This window comes from Telopea speciosissima, chromosome 9, assembly GCF_018873765.1.
Source record: "Telopea speciosissima isolate NSW1024214 ecotype Mountain lineage chromosome 9, Tspe_v1, whole genome shotgun sequence".
NCBI lineage: Eukaryota > Viridiplantae > Streptophyta > Magnoliopsida > Proteales > Proteaceae > Telopea > Telopea speciosissima.
This window is the reverse complement of record NC_057924.1, coordinates 15,539,691-15,565,973: the sequence shown is the minus strand read 5'-3', so window position 1 is coordinate 15,565,973 and position 26,283 is coordinate 15,539,691. Positions and strand designations below refer to the sequence as shown.

At 39.1% G+C, this 26,283-nt stretch overlaps 3 protein-coding genes and 1 long non-coding RNA gene across 5 annotated transcripts; 2 read left to right on the top strand and 2 right to left on the bottom strand.

Moving 5' to 3' along the window:
* Nucleotides 1–1,663: 1,663 nt before the first annotated feature.
* Nucleotides 1,664–2,693, top strand: LOC122638675 (dof zinc finger protein PBF-like). The gene has a single exon (XM_043831528.1). It carries the CDS (start codon nt 1,664–1,666, stop codon nt 2,609–2,611), a length of 948 nt encoding a protein of 315 aa, XP_043687463.1. The 3' UTR covers nt 2,612–2,693.
* A 40-nt stretch (nt 2,694–2,733) lies between these two features.
* LOC122639408 lies at nt 2,734–13,196 on the top strand. The gene is made up of 3 exons (XR_006329508.1): nt 2,734–2,828; nt 4,049–4,054; nt 13,185–13,196. It is a non-coding gene; the product is annotated as an uncharacterized LOC122639408 (long non-coding RNA).
* Nucleotides 13,197–14,526: 1,330 nt separating this feature from the next.
* On the bottom strand, nt 14,527–15,165 carry LOC122638674 (uncharacterized protein ECU03_1610-like). The gene is made up of 2 exons (XM_043831527.1): nt 15,031–15,165; nt 14,527–14,940 (listed from the first exon to the last, which is right to left on the bottom strand). The coding sequence occupies exons 1-2, from the start codon at nt 15,163–15,165 to the stop codon at nt 14,527–14,529; spliced, it is 549 nt and encodes a 182-aa protein (XP_043687462.1).
* Nucleotides 15,166–19,813: 4,648 nt separating this feature from the next.
* LOC122640407 (phytosulfokine receptor 2) lies at nt 19,814–23,762 on the bottom strand. 2 transcript variants are annotated; one of them, XM_043833581.1, is made up of 2 exons: nt 23,740–23,762; nt 19,814–23,623 (listed from the first exon to the last, which is right to left on the bottom strand). In XM_043833581.1, exon 2 carries the CDS (start codon nt 23,181–23,183, stop codon nt 20,019–20,021), a length of 3,165 nt encoding a protein of 1,054 aa, XP_043689516.1. In that variant the 5' UTR covers nt 23,184–23,623; nt 23,740–23,762; the 3' UTR covers nt 19,814–20,018. The 2 variants fall into 2 exon arrangements, with proteins under 2 accessions (XP_043689516.1, XP_043689517.1); XM_043833582.1 differs by lacking the exon at nt 23,740–23,762 and having other exon boundaries at nt 19,814–23,279; nt 23,483–23,645.
* Nucleotides 23,763–26,283: the final 2,521 nt, after the last annotated feature.

The window sequence follows — 26,283 nt, the reverse complement described above, 5'->3', positions numbered from 1 at the left end:
AAAAACACTTTTTCTTTCACCATAGAACCCATATTGGGCCAGTTCAAATGTGAACTAGGAAACTAAAAAACTTGCATCCAAACACTCCAAGAAAAGGGTGATGAAAGATTTGGTCCAAGCCCATTTAATAGTGGGTAAAGAAGTCATGAATTGAAATAGTCACAGGTAGTAATTTTAACCAAATCCAATATAAACATAGGCAGAACCATTACATTTATCTGTCCCACGAACAAAATGCCATAGCCTTTGTCCTTTGGGAGTGGAAGCCGTGGCAAGGGCAGTTGCTTGCAAAAGACTTAACGGACACAGCCACGAACGTCACCTCTTCTCTCATCCCCCTCTATTCCGTTACGTGGGCTCGTGCGACCCTCTTCTCTTTTGACGCAGTCACGCTTTAAAGCCCAACTAAACCCCACCCCTCTCTCTCTCTCTCTTTTGAGTCCGTCTTTGACACTTCCCATGGCGCATGCTTCCACTTCATCAATCCATTCATTCCCTCCTTCCCTGCAACGAAATAGAATAGAGACACCTCTCAATCTCCCATTCGATGGATTGATGGAATGAGTGAATAGTTAAGAAAATATAATATATAATTTGTGTCAGAGAAAGGAATAGAAAAAACGAAAAGAATACATTATAGAGAAAGAGAAAGAACCAGACAGTAGCAGAGATGAACAAGAAAGATTTTGAGGTGGTGTAGGTGACTTACTAGGTGTAGGGACTAGAGGGGGTTACTTGGGGTGGTAGGTTAGGTTGAGTTGGGGAGAAGGAAGCAGAACCCAGAAGGGGGAATTTGAGTTTCCGGACATAACCACCCATCTCGACAATCGACAATCGATAATCGCCGCCGCTGCCGCCGTGAACTGAAGGGAACCCTTTTGGAGTTTTTTTTGTTTTTTTTTCCATTCCAATCTCCCTTGTCTTTGTCCTGTATGTGTTTGTTTTGTTGTATGAGTTGGGTTTGGTTTTTTGATCTATGGAATGAAATGGGTTTCTGTCTTCCATCTTTTTCCTTTTTCTTCTGGGTGACTACGATTACTCAGACGCTAAGGAACCCAGATTGTACTTCTACTGAACTCGTTTTCCTGTAAGCTCTCCCTCACGGATTTGGACGTTTCCCTTTCTCTCTCATCCCACAGAGATAGTACCTACTCTCATCAGCCTTGCAGGAAGAGTAATTTATTCCATTTCTGTGTTTGCTCTCTCTTTGGGTTCAAGAGAAGAGATCTTCTTCTATCGCAAAGAGAGAAAGATCCTTGAAGATTTTGTTGGATAGTATAGATATCTTGCTTCTTTATTACTTGGCCCCCCCTTTTGTTACTCGTGGGAGGAAATGAAGGATAAGGACTATGAGGGTAAGGGAAGGTGTTGATTGGAATCTGTACTCAGGTAACGCTAACGATCTCGCCCTTGTTTTCTTCTTTCCATAGATTCTAAGACTAGAGAATAGAAGGTATACACGTTGAGGTTAGTGGTTTACTCTCCTTCTCTCTAATTCTGAAACCGCCAAGGCATCTCCCCCAGAAATCCCGTGTCACCAAAATCAAAATCTGCATGCACTATACCTATTTGTTTTGTTGCCTCTGATATATTAGTGTATTAGAAGAGCACAAACAGAGAGAGAAAGAGAAGAAGAAGAAGAAATCAAGAAATAGATAGAGAGATGCAGCAGGAGGGTGGAGGAAGAGGAAGAGTTGAGCTAATGGGTAGTCTGCAACCGCAAGATCGGAGGGTGAAGCCATCAACAGGTGAAAATCAACAACAACAACAACCACCACAGCAGCCACAGAAATGTCCTCGTTGTGAATCTCTGAATACCAAATTTTGTTACTACAACAATTACAGTCTCTCTCAGCCTCGTTATTTCTGCAAGACTTGTAGAAGATACTGGACTCAAGGAGGAACCCTCAGAAATGTTCCTGTGGGAGGTGGATGTCGAAAGGGGAAAAGATCCAAAAGACCCTCTTCAGCAGATAATCCACCGACAAGGTCAACAACACAGCAACAATTAATTTCTGCTTCAGCTACTACTTCCAATACTGCTGTAACATCAACGACAACAGGAGAAACTGATTTGATTATGGTTGCTGCTTCTAATCCGATCCCTTCCATGACATCTGCTCCATCTTCTTCTGTCTATTATGGTGGTGGAGGGTTCTTGTCTTCCTTGGCAACACTTCAATCTTTCAATCCATCCATGAATGTCGGTGGGGATTTCGGGGGTTCTAATTTGGCTCTGTTACAAGGATTTGGTCTCCCTTCTTTCACTCCACAACAGCAACAACAGCTTCAGCAATCACAAGCATTCCATATGGGTAATAGAGAGACAAAGCCCTTACAAGTTTTTCCTACAGAAGAGAACCCAATTCAAGGAAGCAGCACTAGGTCTTCTACTTCTCATCAGAACTGGCATCAAAGCTTTATTGAAGCTTCTAATTCCAAATCTGAACCAACTTATTGGACCAGCAGCAGTGGCCACAACAACAACAACAACAACAACAACCACAACAACAGCAACAGTAACAACACTACTTCTGGTTCTTCTTTGATACCAAGTCAGTGGTTGTCTGATCTACCAGGTTATGGTCATTCTTCACAACCCTTCTTATAGTTCAAATCTCTTGAAAGCTTAATGATCTGACTCTATGAATTCGGGGAATTCTTTTTTGTTTTTCTATAGAAACCATTGAATCCACTCTTTTTTTGTCACTTTTTTTATTCACTGTAGTTCTTTTTATTTTATTTTATGGGTATAATCAGTTTCATCCTGTTGATGGGAGGGGTTGGTATGTTATCTTTGATGTGGGTGTATTCATGATATGGTTCATGTAGAGAGTAGGGAACCTATATTTCTTCTTTATTGTGATTTTTCAGGTTTCCATTTTTGGTGGGTTTTCTTCTGATCAGAAAATTGTGATTCTATCTCTAAACTGTTACATCACCATGAACTCTGATATATAATTGTTGCTAGCTCTCTAGCTGAGTAGTTGGAGGTTGTGAGAAATACAATGGAGGAGTTATAGAAGTAATTTGATGTTGAGGGGACAAGAATGGTTCATATTTGTGCATGTTGATTAGAATCCTGACGATTATGTGCTTTTTTATGTATCAAATTTTCCAGTTCTGATTGTGTTCAGTGGCACTGCAATTTCTGAGTCATGGCCGAGTTGAACCTTTCATCTGACTCTCTCTCTCTCCCAAGTACATCTTTGGGAAGAGCACACACACACACACAGAGAGAGAGAGAGAGAGAGAGAGAGAGAGAGAGAGAGAGAGGAGGATCAAACGGTCATGCATGCATGCATGCATGCTTGAGTTCTATGGTGTGTTACCTTAAAAGGGAAAGCACGTTCATTGCTTGCATAGAAAGATCAGAGGCGTGCATGCTTCTTCTGCAACTTTTTTTTAAATCTGGTTTGCTTCGCTGTTATTAAAGTTCTCTGTAAAAACACTGAAGAGATGGTGGTGGAAGGAAAAGGGTTCTTTACTTTACTACTTCCTGGACGGATCTGGGGGTTTCTTAGAGAGAAACTTAATTTAATAGTGTAAAGATTTGTTTAACATGGATCGAGACAAGAAAAAAAGAAGAGAGACTCAATGGAGGAGAGAAGGGAATGTGGGGAGGCCGAGAAGGATATGATATGTGGTTTTGTTTGGGTGGAGGAGCACTGGGGGCAGGCAAATGCGATTTCCGAAACGAAGCATATCTTTTGTCTGCAAAGTAAGATCTATTGCCCAGAGAATAAATGCTTCAGGTCCTCTACTCTACTGCCCTCCCTCACTCGCTCACCCTCTATGAGAGAGAGAGAGAGAGAGAGAGAGAGAGAGAGATTATATCAGTAGTATTCATCATTGCTTTTCCATCTTTGCCGTACAGCGACCTTCACACAGTTGCAGTTCTTGTGAATCTTCTTTCTCATCTCAACCTGTTCGTTCTTCTACTTCTACTTCTACTTCTACTTCTACTTCTATTGGAGGTTTCTTAAAAAACAAAAAAATAAAAAAATAAAAGAGGGTTAATTATTCCAGGATTTGTGCGGTGATGGAGGAGCATGTTTCGTTGCTCACCAAACATCATGGCCCCACCATCTCTCTCACTGTCAATCTAACTATCTTACGGGGACTGTTTGTTTGATGGACCGATGCCCAACCTTTCAGCTGTGTTCGTCGTATCAGTTTTGTTTCTCTTCAATGATGGCTTCGCATGCATTGGGGATTGGGCGTTGGCCCGTCCAAATGTTGGCCACATGGCCCACGAAGTTTGACTACTTACTAGTGAGTTTTATTTAATTTTTTGTTTTGGGTGAATTTTGGTGATATATAGATCATCTACAATGCGCTGCCGGTCCTGCCTATGCTGCGCAGACATAAGGCTGCATGCAATGATCACTTTATTCTTGTCCGAGTGTTTTGTCTGAATAGGGGTAAGACGGTCATTGCATGCAGCCAGGTCAGACGGGCTGTGCCACAAAAGATCTGGATCTTGATATTATAGCACAAGGCCATGTTTATGTTTTGAAGGGAAAAAAAAAAAAAAAAAAAAAAACTTCATTAAAAAATTAGGAATGACAAAGGTCGACAATATGGAAAAATATCACCTCAATTTGCCTGTCCGTCAATTTTCTCAAGTCCCTCTAATAGAGGGAGGTGGACCCCACCCCAGGCAAGGGGTTTGGTGGTCATTTTCACCCCCTATTAGATAGAATTGAGGAAATTGAGGAACAGGCAAATTGAGGTGATAAAGATCCCGACAATGTTGCTGGTACAGTTCCTCGCATCTGATTTTGTTCTGGCTAAGTTAGCTAACACATGAGCTATCATAATTTGATGTCTATTCTACTTTCTTAGTATAGATCAAATTAAAATTGTTTAAAAAAGATTTAATAAGAAAGAAGGAAGGAAAAAGTTTTAATGGTCATGGTGGTTGTTCAGGATTCTCAACCCAGTTAACTGCATTGATTGAATCTAGCCAAATTTTTATATCATGAAGTTCTAGTGCAGATATGATGTTTCTTCAACTCCTTGTTTGATTCCTCGTATTTCTGCTTCTTGAGGTGAACCTGGTCTTCCAAAGTAACGAATTTTAATTCGGTGAATGAGATGATTGAGATTTCAGGATTTGGATCTATTGAGGAAGAGAGATGAACCAAGATATTTTGAATCAGATTCCATTTCTTTCATTCCAAGGTAATGAAGGCTCTAGGGGTATTAGTGCTGAAAAGAAAATGCTACTTTTTTAAATTTTATTTGCTGACCAGAAAGGTCTTCAAAGAGAGAAATGATTGATTTGATTGAAGAAAAATCTTTTAAATTGATTCTATAGAAAAGAAGAGTGTCATCGGCAAAGAGAAGATGAGAAATTTCAAAGGCATTTCAAGTCACTTTGATTCCCTTGGAAAGATTAGAATCTCTATATACCTATAAAAGTCGAGACCAACATTCCATTGTCAAATCTCTAACTAAGGCAATGTTTGTTTGTCAAGATATAAACTAAAAAGAAAAAAAAAAAATGTACAAATATTTTGTTGGAGAAAGTTTTCCTTTATCAGTTAATAACATCATCCCAAGGGTTTACAAACCCCTATAGGTTTTAGTATGTTTTCTAAAATACTCTTTTGAAATCTTCTGTGCGCATCTGAAATCTTGTCGTGAATGGATTCCCATTCACCATGTTTTAATGAAAATTCAGTTCGAAGACATCAAAATTGAAGTTTTCTTGCAAGATTTTCTAAATTTGAAAATAAATTGAAAGGGAATAAAAAATTTCCCTATAATTTTCTTGCAAGGTTTTCTAAATTTGAACATTTATATTGACAAATTAATTAGTAGAAACCAAAATAGGGTCAAGTTTTCCTCATGCCACGGTGAAGGGGAATAGCTTGATTGTAGCTTTTGGATGGGCAGAAGAGGATATCATGCAACAAGGGAAGGATATTATTGACTTCATCCAATGGGGGAATGTTTTAGGACCTTAGGATGGTGGTTGAATCCTTTCCGTCCGGTGAAAAAAAAACTTTCTCCTTTTTTTTTTCTTTTCTTGTCTCTTGATATTTTTATGCTTTCATTTTCTATTCATTTTTTGGCCAAACATTGCTCAAGAAATGCCTAGTCGATTTGGCTGGTTATCTCTAGAGCATACATTCTACTGGTCCCATGTGAGGTGTGGGGTCATGATTGCTACAAATCCTTTGATTAAAATCACCCTTTTGTGTTATTACATCAATTGGATCTAGGGTTGAATTGCTTCTGTTGTGAATTTAAAGAAAATAACTATTATTTTTAAATTTTGTTTTGCAATTTTCTATCATTAGGATTTTTTATAGATTGCTTTTTTATTGTTTTTCAGAAAAGGAAAAGATTAAAATAAAAAAGAAAACCAGAAATAGTCTCTAAAATGTCTGATGAAGTCCAATTAGATCTACCACTGCAGCTAATATGTGTGCTGGATCTATAAGAGCCCTAGATTTCTTTACAATACAAGTGCATGTTCCCAAAAAATCAAAGTACAAAACTGATATAAAAAAAAAAGAAAAATGAAAACCTCAAACGGCTACTCGGCAGAGTTTTGGTTCATCCATGTTACTAAATCCTCACAATCAGTCCAAATGTCTAGCTTGTCGAATATAAGACTTTGATTTTTGCAATTCCATGAGCATTCCCCGAGCTTCAGCCTCTTGTACACTCCCTATATAACCATAATCCATACTGTTGTTGGTGAAGCCTGATTTTGGCCAGAAAGTGCGGTTGAGATCTTCGAAGGGTTTTTTCGGCCTCGAAACGATTTCGGAATGGCGAACAACCCCGCCAGAGGCTGGGAGTTGTTTTGGGCTCGTCGAGATCTTAGAAATGAGTACTTTTGAGCTATATGTTAGTTTTGGTCCGGCCCTATTTTTTGGCAATTTTGGGCCAGGGACACTTTTGTACTTTCTGGGGTTAGGACTTCCCTATATAATGTTCTTATCTCTTTGAGATGAGGTTAAGAGGGTTTGTAATATTTTTAGAAAAATAGTGACATCTGTTCTATTGTTCGACTGTGGATGTAGCTTCCCACCTTGGGGGTATACCACGTAAATCTCTGAGTTGTGCGTTGTGTGTGCTTTCTCTATTCCGTTTTTTTTCTACAAATCGTCATTCTAGGCATTGGTTTTTTTAACACATACAAGCAGCAATAATCGATTTATTGTGGATAATAACTAAAGCCCACCCAATAGCATGTGAATCATATAGAAAGCTACCATCGCAGAGAACTATGGGATAGTCAGGGTGGTCAAGTTCAAGAATTTCATTTATGGAGTGGATTGAATTGGACAAAGATGGGTGTTGGACTACAAATTTGTCAAATGGGAAGATATTGTGATCAACAATCTAATTATCAATGCCCCCACATGACCAGATGTGGGTCCGGGTTGTCGTGAGAAAAGAGAATGATTTCTACTATTCCAAAGAAAATAACATGTAATAGGAAAAAAAGATTTATTATGGTTAGGTGTGTCATTTGTTGGCAACAAAGTATATAATAAATCACTAAGAGCTCTCCCTTGGAGAAATTCTGTTCTTAATCCTAAGAATTCTGCTGCTCAGACTCTTTTAAAGAAAAGGCATGATAAAAAAAAAACAGGAAATCAGTCTATTTTCCTTGCTGATAAACAAAACAAACAGGTCTCATCCATATCAATAAAATGCTTTAAATGAACTTTGGTAGGCATACTGCCATTAAAAAAATTCTAAACAAAAATTTTAAACTTAAGATGAAATTTCGTTTTTCATAACAAACACAACATAGCTTTCAAATTTAAGAAAATCATAGACATGCAGTGTTAGATTGATATAAGAACTTCGCCACCAATTTTGTTGTCAGAATGCCATTTCGAGTCAAAGGACAAAATAGGAAAATCATAATGTGGCTCATATGACAAAGATATTTTAAGAATATATAAGGCTTGCGATATCAGCCGGAAATAAAGATTGAATTAAAGAGGTATTCCAAGATCTTCCAACAATTAGATCCGATATAGAACAAAAGATGGAATTGGGACATGTTACAACACCAATGAATTTGTAATTCCAATTTGGAATCCAAATGTCTTTCTAGATATCTATAGAATTTACTACACCAACCTTCCAACACAGAAAATTCTTTAGAGTTGCAATAACAGAGGAAATATTGCTCCACACCCATGACCCTATTTTTGGTTTGTAATCCATTGGAGGATATTAGCATTAGGGAATACTTTGCTTTCAAAAGCCATGACCAAAAGGTCAAAGGTTGAGTAACAAGTCTCTATCTTAATCGCACATGCAAGGCTTGGTTATGAATGTGACTCAGTCAAAATCCCAAACTGCCACATGATTTTGGCTTACACATTTGAGTCTAGGAAAATGAGGTCCTTCCTTCTTTAGACTCCTCCATCCCCCCCCTTGCCTCCAAAACTTCACACTAGCTAATAGATTCAAGAGAAGAGCAAATACTCCAAGGAATTAGAAAATAGGACATTAAATAAGTGAAATAGAGCCCACCACTGATTTAATTAAGATAAAAACGACCAGGTTGAGAAAGAAGGGAGGATTTTCAAGTTGTAAGTTTATTGTGCACTTTATAAAGCAAAAGCATGAAGGACTATTTTTTGGCTTTTTTAAGAAAGAGAGGAGCGCCAACGTATGAGGTTAAAAGAGAGATCTCATGCATTCCAAGAAGTTTACAAATCAGTCTTCTCAAAGGAGAGGGGGTATTTTTACTGAAAAACATAGCACTTTTATTATTATTAATGCATAGCCCTTTAGAGCTTCAAAAGGATTAAAATAGCTTGATTAGTGTTAATATCCTAAAGAGAAGTCCGACAAAAAATAAATGTATCACGCTCAAAAAGCAAATGGGTGACTTCTGGGCATTCCGAGCTATCTTGATTCCTTTAAATAACTTGAGGTCCCTACAAACTTCTAGTAAATAAGAAAGACCTTCCATTGATAGATTAAAAAGAAATGGACTGAAATGACATCTTTGTCTGATGCCTTTAGAAGGTACAAAGAAATCAAAAGATCCGCCCTTTAACTTGATGAAGTAAGAGATTGACGAAACTAAAAAACTTATCAAATCACACAAATGTGATGAAAACACTAAAAATTCAAAAATGGCTCTAATGAAATCCTACTCTAATCTGTCATAAGCCGTTAACATGTCTAACTTAATAGTGATCCATCCTTGTTTCCCTTTGCATCGTCTCATATAATGAGACGATGAAAAAACAACATTTTGAATGTTGTATGAATACCAATGATGAAATACAACATTTTGAACGTTTTTCAATTTTTCTATTGAATTACAATAAATTCATTTCTTTGTTTTTTTTAATCCTTGTATAGTTTTGAATTGGTTTTCCATAGATCTCATAAAATATTGTAAAATAAAACAACCACAGTCTAAATCATCCATCTCAGCCCTTTTTATCCCCAAAATGCTTGTTAAAAATTGAAGAATACGAAGTTGGTGTATGGGGCACCAAGAGAGGCACATAGACATGCATTGAGGATTGATTAAATGTGAGTCAAATCTAAATCATTCCATGATATTCAATGGTTGGAATTCCCTCATCAACCTTCCATCTGAAAAAAGTAGATATGCCCGCAAGGATGTAATTCATGGTATTAGTAACAGTATTAATTCTGATACCGATAACGATGTATATCAGTCATATTGGACTATTTTTCACCAAAAAAAAAATCCATATTCTGATATTCATACCACATCGGGTGATCCATAATGGTTATCTATTATTGATCTCCATATATCAGCTTTTTCCGTGTGTTTATCATTACATGTTATTTTTTATGGTCTAATTGTACTCGCATTCTCAATGTAACTCTCAACCAGATCTTTTGTGGATCGTTAAGAACACCAATCGATGGATTTCTGATTTGCAATTGGTGCACACTGCCTTCTCTGCCTCCGAAGAGCTATCGTTTGAGCTTGATTCCACTCATGTTGTTAATTGTTCCATTCATTTGCCCACTTTGTATTATCATATCTTGATTTGTGCAAGAGTATCTAATCATTTCTTGAAGGCTTCAGGATGAGCCTATGGTATTTTGTTTCAAGGTCATTTTATCTTGACAAGTTTGAATTATATAATAACAGATCAGCGTTTTGAAGTAAAATCTCAAGGTACCTCCAAAGACTTAAAGGTAGGGGTGTCAATAAAGTCCGGCTGGCCCGAACCCGCCCTGAGCCCGACCCCGGTCCGACCCTGAGGGCGGGTTTGGGTTTAGTTATAGTCTGACCCTGGCAGGGTCGGGTCGGGTCAGGGTTTAGATCCTGGACCTAGCCCAGCCCGGCCCGACCCGCTGTATTAATTATAGGTATATAATATTACATATATATATATATATATATATATATTATATACTTAATATAAGTATTTTCTTGACAGAAAAAAAGCTGAAGAGAATTGTACAAAGATAACTACTAGCTTTGTCATCATCATGAAGTGGGAACCCATAAAAAGAGTAGATCATCTACTATTTTGATCAGGACCATAAAAAGAGTCACTGACATGATTGTTATTTAGTTGTAGCCCCTATAAGCTTCCAGGCCTATTGAGGGGACACCGTTACAATTGTAGAGAGAAAGTTTATACACACGCCATTTTTTTCAACATATTTATTAGTTGTCCCATAGGTTGAGATCCTATGTTACAAAAACATGGTCTAATGAGACAAGTGGACGGTGCCATAAATTAGGACCAACCTGACCCTGGCAGGGTCGGGTCAGGGTTGAGAGTTTCTTGACCCTGACAGGGTCTGGTCAGGGTCAAGGTCAGGGTTAAGGCCTCTAGGGTCGGGTCAGGGTTTAGGGCAGGCCCGGCCCAACCCGACCCATTGACACCCCTACTTAAAGGCTGTTACAATACGATGAAAAATCTTAGAAATCTAAACAGATTTGAAGGATCTGGTGGGACTTCTTCTTGAACATGTTCAAGGTGTATAGATGTGGCATCTACTCTCCTCTTTGTTGTACATTTCTTGTTTTTCTTTTTGTTAGGTTGAAAGAAGATTCATTGAAAACCAAAGTCATTACAAGCAGTGGCCTTTTTCTCTCAGAGATTCAGAAGCCACAGAGTGGAAACTGGCCAACCCATCAATGACTCAACCGATAGGGCCGACCGGGCCAAAGAGTTTGCAACCACATTAGACGACCTTGGACTAAAGCAAAAAAGACAAGCAACAAAAGAGCTTTGAAGCTGAAGAATTTTTTCTCTTTGGCACTAAATGGAATCCAAAAGAGTAAGTGGGTCCTACCATAGTTAAATTCTTTATTAGGAAAGATGGGGAGATTGATGTGCCATGAGGCCTTTATCCATGAGTTAGGCTCACGTTCATGTATGAGAATGGCTCACAGTGGTTGAGATTGAATCCACTCAATGTGGACTCTACAAAGTGAATTCCGTCTGAACGATTGTGAGCTATTCACTGAGTGGATTCCATCTGAACAACTGTGCATCGTTCATTGAATAGATTCCATCTGAACGATTGTGAACCATTGTCGTACGTGAACGTGATTCTGTCTCTTTATCGATCTGTCACAGCCTCACGAGTGGGGTAGAGCCGTGGGGCTGGGGCTCTCTCTCCCTCTCTATCTAAAATCGCCGCTTGACAGTATGGTGTCATACTTTACTTTTGACGGGTGGTTGACAATGGAATGAGGAAGGATCCAGTGTATGACTTTATTTATTTATATGCCACATACCACGCCTTTGATGCTGAGATGTGGGGCCCCTTTTTCTTTCTTTAAAATGCCACTACTAAACTTACGGCTACGACAGTTTGCAGGATTAAAGTGATGGCTCAATCTCATCATCCTCCGTCAACATCTCCTTCGTGATGGAATCGGGGGTAGGCCCCACTTTCCAAGCACTAGGTCTCCCCCTACTACAACGACTTGTTATCCCCTAGTCCTAATTAAACCCTGTATTATGTGTGTGGAGTGTGGAGAAGCAAAGAGCAAAAAGAGGAAAAAGAGAAGAACATTCTGTTGTGTTCTTTCATGTTTTCACCATTCAAACTTCCTTTTAGCATTTGCAAGGCCAATTGAATAATTCGAGTCTGGATGATTCCAGCTTTTGTGGGGATGTTGTTTGGACATTTGGTAGGAACTACTCGGTCTATACTTGTGCCACACTAACTAACTCAAACTGGTCCACCATTGGCCAAGGTTGGAGGTTTTTCTTTTTCCAAATGAGTTGGGTATTAGAGGGTAACATGAAGAGGGATCTGTTGGGTGTTGGGCCATGTTTGGGTCCAACCCTGCCATGTGAAGTTTTTTTTTCTCCTTTCTGTTGGGTGGTTGGGTCCAAACCCATGTGAAGTTAAAGTGCTATCTCAATTGGATCCGGTTCCTCTCCAATGCACACCGTGCAGTTGGAGAGTTCCGATCCACACTGCCACATGCATCTCGGTACTGTGACATGTGGATCGAGGCCTCCCCACCTACAAGATGTGTGCTGGACATCATCCCATGCAAGAGAGGAGCTCAATCCATGTCAGTTTGTTTGGTCTTTATAATCATATAAAGAGTTACCTTTGGGAAGTAATCTTTGTCGTTTTACGAAGTCTCACTTTTACTCTGGGGGTTTGTGTGGTTGGTTTTCGGAGAGAAGATGATAATTTAGTTTGGTTGAGAAGCTAGAAAGAAAGAAATGCAGAATTTATATGCAGGAAATTTAATGTCACAGCTGTCATTCCTTCTAACAAAAATTGGTTGCTTTCCGGGTTCTAGTTATATTCCTCCTGCCCCAATTGTAGGCATCAATATGGAATCCAAAAAAGTATTATAGAAAATACTAAAACCTAAGAACGTAATTGTGAACCTAAAGAGGAAAAAGATTATTCCAAGTTTACGCTTACAATTGGAGACAGTAGGAACATGGCTGCAATCCGGGTTGCAACCAAATTTTTTCCCATTCTTGAAGCTGTTTGTGTGCTATTTCTATGTTCTTGTTCAGCTAGTTAATCAAAGCTACAGCCCGTGTGTTCAATTGAATTCTCTAAGTTGTTCTTGTTCAGCCAGTTAATCAAAAATACAATCGGTGTGTTCGGTTGGATTTTCGAAAGCGATCCTCCAAGCTTTGGAAAGACATTTTTTTCTTCTCCAAACTTTGAAAAGACAATTTTTCTTTAGGGACTATTAAGAGGTAGAGGAGTAGCATTTTGTTGATGAGCAAGACTAAGGTAACCTTGAAAAATGTTCAAGTATTTTTTGTTATTCCTCAATCTTGTTAAATCTCAGGTTTTGGATTAAGGCTTGAAAGGTGAAACATTATAATCTTTCATTTGTTTTTAATGGATTATTTTCGGAGTTGACCAACGATTTTTTTTGGTTTTGAATTGAGATGAGAAAATACTGATATAACATTTTAAAATTCCATCAACTTTATTGGAATGAAAAAATACCGATGTGCGCACCTCAACCTTTGTTTGATTGACCTAGGGTGATGAACTTATAAAAATTATGAAACATTATTAATTATTTTATCTATTGATGTGACACTTCAAAACTATACCCTTATCCAAAATCCCACCAAGTTGATGGAACTTTGATAACTATTCATGTGAAAAATAATTTTATCTCATCATGTGGATTCCATCTTTCCAACAATCCCACCCCACCTTCAACTTGAATCAGCTCCATTGATGATTGTAGGTGTACTGGTGGGTTTGTAATCTATTTTGGTAATAATCTCTTCTCTTGATCATCTCAAGAGCTGTCGTATGTCCAGGAAGCCAGAGTACAAGGCTCAATTGATGCCACAATAGAACCCACTTTGTTACAATCTCTTTTCACTAAGCTTGGGTTCCTCTTAGAGGGTCCCTCCCATTCTATAATGGGACACTATACTACCTTCCATACTTGCTCCTAGGGGTGCGAGCAGACAGCATTGACATCTGCATACGAATAGTTTAATCTTAAAAGCCAAATCATCTGAACTAGCTGATCCACAAGTATGACCCTGTTGGCCCAAACCGGCCCTGGTTGGGCTAGGGTTGTGACCTCGGGTTAAGCTTAGTCATAATAATATAATATATTTTATTATAACGTTATTTTATATAAAATTGATAATATTCTTTCCCACCCATGCATTTTTTTTCCCCGGCCCGACCCTCTCAGGGTCGATGTTGGATTTTTCTAGACCTAACTCAGATTTGGGTTGGGCTTAGCCCAACTAAGGGGACTTAGGGTTGGGCTTTGCAACCCTACTTGCACCAAACATGTAGAGATCAACTGATTAACTCTGGGTAGAGTAAAATCTTGAAATTTCAAATCTCAACTAGCTAAGTACCATTGTTAACAGTTATTAATTACCATTATTAGCAATTAAATAACAGAACTAGAATAGAAAGGGGAAATTAAGAAAGATTGTAATGTAGTCATGATTACCCTCAACCAAAACCGCCATTAAAATCAAAACTAACTTACTTCGAAGTAGTTGAAGAAACATTCAAAGACGAAACTCAAAACAAAACCAGTTTTATAATTTACTTCCAGTCATTTTTCTTACCATCACCTCTCTTCTTAAGTTCTTCAATTTCATCATCAGTAGTAGAATAGTCACTTTCATCCTTTCCAACCACACTCTCTTTAATCTTCTGACTCGTCTCTTTAGCCGCTCCCCATGCACCCTGCACCGTCTGTTTAGCCTTCTCCCCTAAATTCTGAGCCATCTCAGTTGCCTTCTCCGTTCCTTGCTTCGCTTTATCAGCCACAGATCCAGCCACGTCACTAGTCTTCTCCTTCACTCCTTGTGCCACGTCACCAGCAGTATCCTTCACCTCCTTGGTTTTCTCTTTAGCTTTCTCCATACCTTCCTTTGCAGTTTCCTTAGTCTTTTCGGTTCCTTCCGAAACTGTTTCCTTCACTGAATCTTTCGCTTCTTCTGCTGCATTTTGTCCCTGCAATAATTCAAAAAAAATTCAATCAAGAAGTAAATGGATCAGAGATAATTTAAGGAATTGAAAGAGTGTATATAAATAAATAAAAACCTGATCAAAGTATTTGGAAGCAGAGGTGATGAAGGAAACCCTAGAGAAACGAAAAGGGAACAAAGAAGGGTTTCGAGGGAAGAAGGCCTTGGAAACATTGAAGAATGAGTTCTTCGCTAGGTTCATGGTTGTCATTGGTAAGTGGTAACTAATTCTTCTCTTCTTTCTTGTGTCTGCAAATCAATCAAATAAAATGTGTGTTGTTAATAAGGGAGCATGTGGTGGAATCTATGGCTCGACCATGTCTGTGAACAGCGAGGAATATAAAGGGTGTGGGGGAAGTGAAGAAGGTGACGCCATGGCTGTTCGACACGTATGGTTGTGAGAGGACACGTTTCAGACATGCCCTAGTTTACTAGTTCAACGACTTGACACATGTTCTCCCAATCGCTACATAACCCACCGTGACGCGATCCTTAATTTCTGTTGACGAACGTTGAATTTGAACTTTCCAAAATGGTTCAGGAATCAGTATCGGACTGGTCGTATCGGTATAGGTAGAGATCAATATCAATAATGAGTCGATCTTATATCGGTGGATCGGTATGTACAAGAGACCATCACACCCCCTGGTCCTTTCAACCTTTTTAGGGGGTGTGCCAGTCTTTTCCGTGATGGGCTATATTTGAGCGCAGGTACATACCCCGCCTGCGTCCAATGACCGGTTAGCGCTTCTTTTCCCTTATGTTATATGTATACACGGCAAATCAAACCTAGACCAGATCAAACCCGGTACAAGACCAATAACTACCCATTAAGAAAAAGTGAAATATATAAACTGATTCCAAATTGGACCAAAACCTATAACTTTCCGTTATTGGTTTGGTTTTAGATTCACCCATATATTCAGTCCAACTCAAACCAATTGAGACTTATTCAGACCAGACAAAACCAACCGATTGATACCTGCTTGAGAGGCCTATATATGCTGCCTCTAGAATCCATTACAATCCAGCCGGAATTGACCGAGAATTAGCCAGAATCGCCTGAACCCTAGAAATAAGCCAAAGAACTGGCTGTTCTGATTGAATCCTGATTCCTTGAACCGTGCAAAACACCAACCCAACATGTGAATTTTGTGATCCGGGCTTTGGAGTACGGGCTTAAGAACTTTGGGCCTTAGTCAACCCAGTATGCGTGGAGGACTTTAGTGTGCCGCATTTTAAGCCCATCAAAAAGTCCATTAGTAAAAGCTGAGCCCAGTTTTCCAGTGACAAAGCTTGACTTGGCTCCTTGGAGCTTTAAGGTCCACAACGATGATATTCTTTACCAGTGATTTGTGAAACTCTTTACCCACTAGTTCAGGTAAATGCAATATGAAACACTCACAATCTTCTTTTATTTGAGACAGGTTTCAATGGCAAACTTCTCCAAGACATGCTATCATAAAAGAAAATGAAAGGGACACTTCCTTTCTACAATACAGCTGTGAATCCATTTTCATTTCTGCCTTAATCCACTAACTAGGACATAAGTCTAACTGATATAAAAATTAAAAAAAAGGACTCCATAACCTCACTCACACATTACTTTCCTTCTTCTTCATATTATTATACCCATAAAGTCAGCAAAGTTTTTCATACTGATCTTTTGCTTGCAGCAGAAAGGTGATTGACATTGTAAACCAACCTCACAAGCATATCCACTTTCAAACTGTGCTATTTTAAGACTTAGGATTGATTTTGACAGGCTTATGGGAGAGGTTTGATGATCTTATAGTCAATCAGTTCAGAGAAATTTTTGTATTTAAACCACTTCACATTTCGTTATCATGCTCCAATGTTACAATCAGTTTATTCTTTTATTTAGTGCTTGAAAAAGAATTTCAGGTTCCACATACTTTATTGCTCACTTTTGGAAAAGATGAACTCCATCCACATTTGGAATATGAAAGACAGGTCTATAGGACCAAGTAAATTACAAACAGAAACAGTTTTACCTTTTGATTGAGCTGCCAGTGGTTTTCTTTGGCCAACAGGAACAAACTTTAGTCAAAGCTGATCACCCTTGTCTGTAAATGCTTTTGGAATGCAAAATGAGAAATAGACTAGATAAGCACCCTTGAATCAACTCATCACAGTCCCTTTAACAAGCAATAGTTGTGTTACCTCCACATGTGTAATTGACATTTGTTAATTGTAGTTTAGTAATGAAGTTGAAAGAGTTCTAAGGGCCATTACCACTGTTAGTTGGTCCCGCACTCCCACCTATGTGGGGTTCTGGGAGGGGTGAATTTGGGGGCGGTCTTGACCTTTGGCATTTTTGCACCAAGTGACTGCCCTCAAGACTCGAAACAGCTTACAGATAATTACCCTCATTATCAGGAGGTAATCTCCAAATAATTGAGTCCAAGATGACCTGATGATGATGATGATGCAGGCACCTAAAGAATCAATTAGTTGTCCTAACTGAGGTCCCTCCATTAGATTTCAGGTGCTGCTCTGCAGTTAAGAACCTCCCAGCTTGGCATAATCAAACTAGAAGACCCATAGCTGGGGAACCTCATTCCTCTTGGCATAAAATGAAACAAAGTCAACTAACCTCCTCTGGTAGAACTGAAGGGAACTGCGGACATGACCATCGGTGTCACAGACCAGCTAACTTTGAGAGATTCAGCTAGTTTGAGAAATTAGTGGAATCACCATCAACCATCAGATTCAAGCACCTAAGCAAAATGATAAGAGGCTAGCTAGGTAACAAAACCAGAGATATGGGTTTCAGAATCTGACAAAAAATGATGTCCGACACAGCACCTGCTCAGAAAATCATATATGCTTAAATAGAAAACAGAATTAATGATGACAAACATAGACATTGATACGCAATATTTGCCACAGAAGAATATGAAATGTCTTTGTACACAGAAAATGGTTGAACCTATTACATAGAATCCAGAATCTTTGAGTGGATGTAATTCCAAGAATATGTCTCCATTGTCCATACAACTAAAAAAAATACTTGCTGCAACTGAAAACCTGTAATCAACTCAAGATAAGTCTCCATAGGGGAGGCATGCATGCCATTTGCAGTGCAACAAATTTCCATGGCAGAGTCAAATTCACTGAAAGTGAAGATAGCAATAAAGCGATCTAATGAATTTCACCAAGCAGTGAAGTCTGAATAACTAACCTTACCCAAATACTACTGGAGATTTGAGCCAATCCTACAGTTCACAGGAAACTATAATGTAGTTGATTGGGCAAGCACAGGAAATCAAAGGTTAGATTCCAATGATAAACCCGACACAATAATATTCCCAATATTTAAATTTGGCTCTGGCCTGTTGTTAATTAGTGTTTCTTTAATAAACTTAACTGTTTTATATTTAAGAAAAAAAAATATGATAGGCTGTGGACATTGGCAATATAAAACTACTGAAGCCATTTAAAAAACAAAAAAAAGGGCCATTACACAGTGCAGCCGTGCAGGTCCCGCCTATGCAGGGTCCTGGGAGGGTTAGTTTGGAGATAATCCTGACCTTTCGGCAATTTTTTGTGCAAAGTAGCTCATAAGACTCAAACCCGGGCATTTGCCCTGGCAACCTGAACCCTTTATCATTTCCAAATCCTTTTCTTTCTAGATACTGTTTGCATATTATGAAGAATAGTATACAGTGTGGTGAATAAAAGAGGAAAATAATTTAAGAGAGCAAACACAGAATTGTAGAAAGTAGAAATGACTGAAGAATAACCAAACTGTTGGACAGTGTGGATTTATGATACCAAAATAATGGGGTTTGTAAGCACCTAATGGATTAGGGTTGGAACTCCAAGATGAATTCCAGAACCACAGGAATAGGATCCAGAAAGAGATTAAAGAAAAGTTGATACTTCAGTCGAAACAAATCTGATTGAGCCAGAACCTTGGTCAAATGGTCTAATTAACAGGGAGAATATGCCAGTAAAATTTTATTAGAATCCAATGGCTAGATTCAGAGATATGTGGATTTCCAACTGGAGTTAGGAAACTTGAAAATCTAGACAATACAGCAAAATCAATGGCAGAGATATAGGGTTCTAAATTAGAATTCAATCAAGGCAGTAATCAGCTAGTCAAACAAGCAATTGAGACTAGAAACCAGAAACATGTTCAGAAAACCTGGAATTGAAGAAGTATAATTGACGTAGGGTTCCTGAAATCGATTTAGAAAACTGACATTTTCAAAAAGAAACTGAATCTAGTAAATAGTAGGCAAATCAATGATATGATTTAGCAGAATATTCAGCAAAAAAGATTCAAATCAAAGCTGAACCTGAAACTAGTAAACAGTATATTGCTGGGTATGAGAATTAGAATTTCTGATCTGAATTCAATGAAGATAGGAGAGAAAAACCAATCAGGAATCCACTTGATTGCAGACTTGGAATCCATCAAAACCTCCCCTGGAATCCACCAGAATCATGCTACTGAATCCACAGAAGCACCACTCAAAACCCACCAAGACAGCCTGAAATCCATAGACCAATCAGGAATTTCTCTCTCTCTCAAAAATGGAAAGACTAGATTCAATCCTAATCCAGCCCGACTTAAACAACTAATAAAAACTAAAATAGGAAAATAAAACCCAAAACAGAACCTAGATATGAACAGTAGCCACTGGCTGTCATGGTGGCTGTGACATTGCAAAACTGGCTGATATGGCTGTGATGTCACAGTCAGTCTTCAAAAGCTGTTTTCTTCTCTTTCTTCTGCTGGCATGGCTTAAATTATGCATCAGTGATCAGGAAAAAAGGACCAAAGAACATCCTAGCATTCAAGATCAAGCTTATATACATGGGAAATGATGGAAAATCAAGTTACTTGTGTATGACATCCTTTATCTCAAGAATCTAATACACACCACACAGGTGTGAGATCTGCTGCAGCGATACATATAGTATAAATCATGTTTCTTTTTTACAAATTGAGACATTACCAACAGCCCATCCCGAGCCATTCCTGACTGGAATTAAATTTGTATGAAACAAAAAACATCTAAACAAGCTGAATTAGGCACCATCAGAAGCCACAGCATTAAGTGATGAAACAACTTGTTCAATGGAGGGTCTGCGCCTTGGGTCTTGGTCTATGCACTTACATGCAATTTCAAGTACCTCAAGGAGCTGTTTCTCCCAAACCTTGCTCCAGATTGATGGATCAATTGTTTGTTCTTCCTTCTTCTCAGATTTCATTTGAAGCACCCATGACACTAAGTCTCTGCAGCCCTTCGCTTTACAAACATCCACAGGCCTCCTACCAGTAAGAAGCTCCAGAAGAACCACCCCAAAGCTGTAAACATCACCTTTGAATGTTGCCATCAATGTCTGACTATATTCAGGAGGGATATATCCTAAGGTCCCAACAAGATCCGTTGTTACATGAGTATCATATGGACGAATTAACCTCGATAGACCAAAATCAGCCAGATGAGCTTCAAAATTTCCATCCAGGAGTATGTTGCTAGATTTTATGTCCCGATGGACAATATTTGGTTCGCAGACCTTGTGCAAGTAAGCCAATCCCTGGGCAGTTCCTTGAGCAATTTTAAGCCTAGCATCCCATCTAAGCTCTGACCTTCCATCAACTTTCTCATGCAGCCAATAATCCAAGCTTCCATTCTCCATGTAGGAGTAAATCAATAACCTGCCACTACCATGCCTGCAATAACCCTGTAGAGGGACAAGGTTCTTGTGCTGAGCTCTTGAAAGGGCTTCCACTTCAGCCCTGAACTCACGTTCCATCTGTCCACAGTCCTCAGAGAGCCTCTTGATTGCAGCTTTTGTTCCATTGGGGAGGTTGGCTTTGTACACTAGACCGAATCCTCCACAACCAATTATGTTTGCTTGGTCAAAATTGTTTGTAGATTTCAGCAGGTCACCAATGGTTAGCTCCTTGTTATCTGAATTTTGGAACAAAAGGACCAACTTTGAAGACACAAGTGCCTCTGATAACCTATGTGGTCTGCCCATTTCATCCTCCACATCATCAATTGGATCGTCAACATCCTTCTTTGATATGTTAAGCAGGACAACAACTAAAAGTAACGCAATCCCAATTGCAATACTGATTGCCATTCCAAGTATACTGCTTCGGCCAATCTTACTGTTTGGTCTAGCTGAGATTGCAGGCTTCAGACCCATATTATTAACACCGCAGGCATGAATTAGTGGGCCACACAATCCTGGATTGCCTTCAAAACTTGAGTTGGGGAAGCTGAGAAATTGCCCACCGGTTGGAATGGGTCCTCGCAAGTGATTATTTGCCACACTGAACTTTGACAAGAATGTGAGCTTGTTAAATGATGGGGGAATCAACCCATAGAGATCATTGGAAGACAGATCCAAGACCTCCAAGTTCTCCATTTCCGAAATGTTGCATGGGATGGTCCCAGTTATGCTATTCCTGCTCAAATCTAAGACATGTAGTTGCTTCAACCGTCCAATCTCAGGCCATATTGTCCCGTTAATTCTATTATTGCACAACAATAATGACGGAGGGAAACTAGAGGCCTGATTATACTGCAAACCATTGGCACTCTGGTTACGTTTTACATATAATGGGATGCCAGCAGCAGAGGCGATAAGATGAGGACCACCGTTGTTTGAGGAAATAAGGCTCTTTAGTTCTGTCAAACATTTTGGGATTTCTCCTGTCAGAGAATTATTGGAGATGTCTAAATAAAACAAATTCTCCATCTGACCAATCCAAGGAGGGATGCCACCACTCAAGTGATTCCATGACAAGTCCAGAACCTGTAACTTTCTGCAATTCAGTAACCACATGGGGATTTGGCCTTTAAGAGCACAGTTTCCAGCCGCAAAAACCATTAAATTCTCAAAACCACTGATATTGCTTGGAATTTCTTCTGCATGGAAATTCTTGGTAATTATCAGAGTAGTGAGGTTTCCACACTGCTGAAGTACATCCAATGCTCCTGCTAAGTTCTCAAAGCTGTTGTTTGACAAAGAAAGAAAGGAAAGAGATCCCAGCTTTGCAAAATCAGTAGGGACCGAGCCAGAGAGGCTATTCTTAGCAAGGCTCAAGGTTTTCAACTCTGCACATCTGGACAGAGTAGCAGGAAGTGTACCAATGAAATGATTTGTGGCAAGATCAAGTAAACTGAGATGGGGCATTCCAGTGAAATTAATATCAATAGGCCCCCTTAGAGAATTGTTCCTGAGGTCAAGCACTTGAAGCTTGGTGCAGAGTGCTAGAGTAGAAGGCAATGACCCAGAGAAGGAATTGGAGTGCGCAATTAACAGTTCTAGTTTTGTGAGATTCCCAAAAACGTTTGGAAGTGGACCCGAAAATTGGTTTCCAGAAATAGCTAAAGTTTTAAGATTGGAAAGCTTACTGAGTCTCTTGCTCAACTGACCAGAGAATTTGTTGGCGGCCATTGAAAGCTGCTCCAAAGATGATAACCAAAACAGAGTTTCTGGAAGATGACCTGAAAGTGAGTTGAAATCGACATGAAACTGTTGGATAGACGCACTGCAGTTGTCTGAACCATTCATCAAGAGCGGACCTGAGAAATGGTTCATAGACAAATCAAGAACCCGAACTGCATTGGAGGCACTGCATAGTTTAGTAACTATATGGCCAGCAAAGGAGTTGTTGCTTATATTGAGGACGGCAAGATTTGGAAAGCCTTCAATTGCGAGCAAACTCCCGTTGAAGCAATTGCTAGATATATTGACTGATCGGATTGATTTCAACCCACCAAGTGCTTTCACAATAGGCCCTGAAAGCATGTTGTAACTGAGATCAAGAACCTCCAGCTGCTGCAAGTTCGATAGCTCTGCAGGAATACCACCATGAAGAGAATTGAATGAAAGATCGAGCGATTCCAGCTTTTCCAGGCGACCCAAGGAGCTTGATACAATCCCTTTTAGATCTCTCTTTGGAAGAATCAGCATAGTAACTCTACGCCCTTCTGAAGCATTACTTCCTTTCTCACAGAAAACCCCATCCCATTGACAGCAAACCGATTCATCAGACCATCTAGAGATAATAGACCCACCTGTGAGGTTCCCTACGAATTCCTTCAGAACCCGCAAATCATTTGGATCACAGGTCTGCTGGCTCAATGCTCCAGTGCCCAGAAATGAACACAGAAAACAAACCACGAAAACCCAGTTTAGTGGAGTCATTGGAAAAGAGTCTAGCATCACCATTACAGAATCCAAGTGAGATCGCCAGTAAATATCACCACCCCATAAACTCTCCTTAATCTTACTGTAGATGTTTCTTCGCCCAGTCGTGCACTTCTCCTGAAAAGAAAGAACCCCAAATGGAGAAACTTCAGAATCACAACCCCAAAACAACCAACTACAGTACTAGCAAAGAGGAAACAAGAGAGATACACACTTTCAGAGTAGAAGACCTCAAAGGCTCAAATCAAATCCATAGACCAGAAACCAACAAAACCCATATGCGTTGTTCAATCTAATAATAAGAAAAAATTAAAACCCACATGGGAATGAAAGAAACTTCTTCAAACTCGCATCCCAAAGCACCTCAAGAGCTATCTTCCGGAAAATTTTCCCTCGTCCCTACCATCACTTGTAAATGAAGAAATATACCCCTATGAACACATCATCAAACGCTTATTTTCCTGCAAATAGTAATAGTCCCTTCAAAATATGACCTCCATTTTTTCTTTCCGTTAAAGTTTTTTTTTAATTTTTCAATAAAAGGGACAGCAGAATCCAAAGGAAGAAGAAAACTGACATGTCATTGATTTGAATTCATAGACTTAAGGACAGGCGCAAGCACAACACCATGAATATAGACATCACAGAAAAGGAAAGTCTTTGTATGTGCTCATCTCTCGTGCCTTTTCCACATATTATATTAATTAAATTACCACTTAGTGAGTTGATACGAAGACAGAGGAGCTGACCTTTGACGATTCCTGATTCCTTCTCATCCCCTACCAATAGCTTCATTTATCTTTGTCCTTTGATCTTTGTCTACAAGGACCACAAACAGCACTCTCTCTCTCTCTCTCTCTCTCTCCAAGTTTCAAAATTAGTGGGTTAAGATGAACTGGCCATGGCCGGTGGGTGCGGTGTACAGTGAGTTAAATGTGAATATAATAACAGTAGAGGTAGAGAAATCCAAAATGATTAAGGAAGGTGAAGAGTGAAGAGTGAAGAGGTCAAAAGAGATGGGATTTGAATCTGAATCTGAATCTGACGGTCGAGATTTGGCTAGACTGAGTTTGAGCAGGTGGTTCAGCGACGGTCGGCGGACGTCACGGGGTGTTGTGCCGTTTACGTGACTACCGCAGTAATTAGGTGAACCATACACCACCAGCTTTGATTACTTTGCTGTGTTTACTTACATCTGAAGTCAAAGACTTGAAGTGTGCAATTTTTGCAAACCCATTTCCCTATTTTGCTTTGCCTTTCGCTTTTGCTTTGCCGCTCGCTACCCGAGAGTAAGAGTAGAGAGTAGAGAGTAGAGAGTAGAGAGGACACCTTTTGCTTATGTTTTGCCATCTGATTACCTAAGACTAGAGGTGCAAGTTTGGTCTTGTCGGCTCGAGTCAATGTTCTTAGTCCGAATAGGATCTAGGCTAAGATATTCTGGTCCTGATGGCAGGTTAGAATTGAAATTTTTTATCTTGAATCAGAGTCGGGCATCTCTTCTTCTTCTTTTTCTCCCTGGCCTTGCCAAGTTCCTGCATCTTCCTTCCCCCTCCCCATGGTCAGGACTAATTTAGGTCAACCTCGTATGACCTGGGTCTAAGTGTCTAACTAAGGGGACTCAGGGTTGAACTAGGGTTTTAAAAATACCGGACCTGTTGCAGCCCTAACACCAACAGATTGATTTAAATCAGGTATTGGTACTTGAATTGGTTGGATCGGATTCCAGATCAATCAATCCCTATCTACTCAGGATATTATATGTATCACGAGATTTAATTCTATGCTGACCACCATGTGAATCTTAATGTAAATAGGTCAATAAAGAATTCGTACAAAGAATCTAAGGCGTTCGTTCTTAAAGATACACTAAACCTGGAGTGCTTTCCGGATATGGACCATGGTGGGATGTAGTGGTCGAACCAAGGGCCTTTTGGTCAACTTAAGTTTATAATTGAGTCATAATGACTGATTAGAGCTGAGAAGAATGTATGTGGACCGGTTACTAGGCAATTCGATGGCCAACATGAAAACACAAATCCAAAACTTTTAAATTTATGAAAATACCATAATGACTTTTACCAAAAAAAAAATATGAAAATACTATAATGACTAAATGCACAAAATAGAAGCAGTTAAGGTTTGGTATACAGTCGATACGATAAACACTCGGTACGGTATCAGTACATACTGAATGGTTTCGTCTTAGAAACCAACACTTTATTGAACCGAGAGAGATACCATTTTCTCATATCAAAACCATACTGAATTTGTACCGGTGCGATCTGATATAGTTTTATACGGTTGATTTCGGTTGCAAATTGACACCCTGAGATTGGGTATTGGTTACTTTCAAAACCGATACGAATCGATACAGTATTGGCATGGTTACCCATGATTTTTCTTTAAAAAATGGAATGGGTTTTCTTTTACTATTTTACCCCTTGTCCGTATTGTTTCATTGATACGATATCGGCTAGTTATCGGTATCAGTAACCTTCAAAGCCATCAGTATCGGCTATATCGGGTGATCCAATACCGATACCTCAAACAATGGTGGTCAATTTCGATTCTCCATTGATTTTGAATCGATTTTGATTCAAATTACCCAAAAATTAATTAGTCTCGATCAGACTTGGATTTTGGTTTGAATCCGACGATTTACTTGATCTACTTCCTTCTTTTTAAATCCTGATCTAAACCACTTATTCATTGAAAACATTCAAAAGCATGTAAAATTTTTTAAGGGGTTTTCGTATTGGAGTTTTTGAATTACACTTTTATAGGTGTATTTAAAACTTGACATCTTCTTTTAAATGCTCATTCTCTTAAACTTAAAAGAGTTTTGAGATAAGAGTATAAATGGATTTTCAAAAATAAGTTGAAATGAATAATGAAAAAAAGAAAAGATAAAAGTTTCTGGAACTCCTCAATCCAATATAGAATCTATGAAATGTGGACATAATTGATATCTACGGAATTTAATTGACCATTTGCAGAATTTCATATTCAAACTCAAACATATACCCTTGCATCACCATGCACCATCTTGGTAGTCCAACTTCAAGTACTAGTTGCATGTTTTAGTAGTTCTAGAGCTTTGTTTTATCACTTAACCAACTTC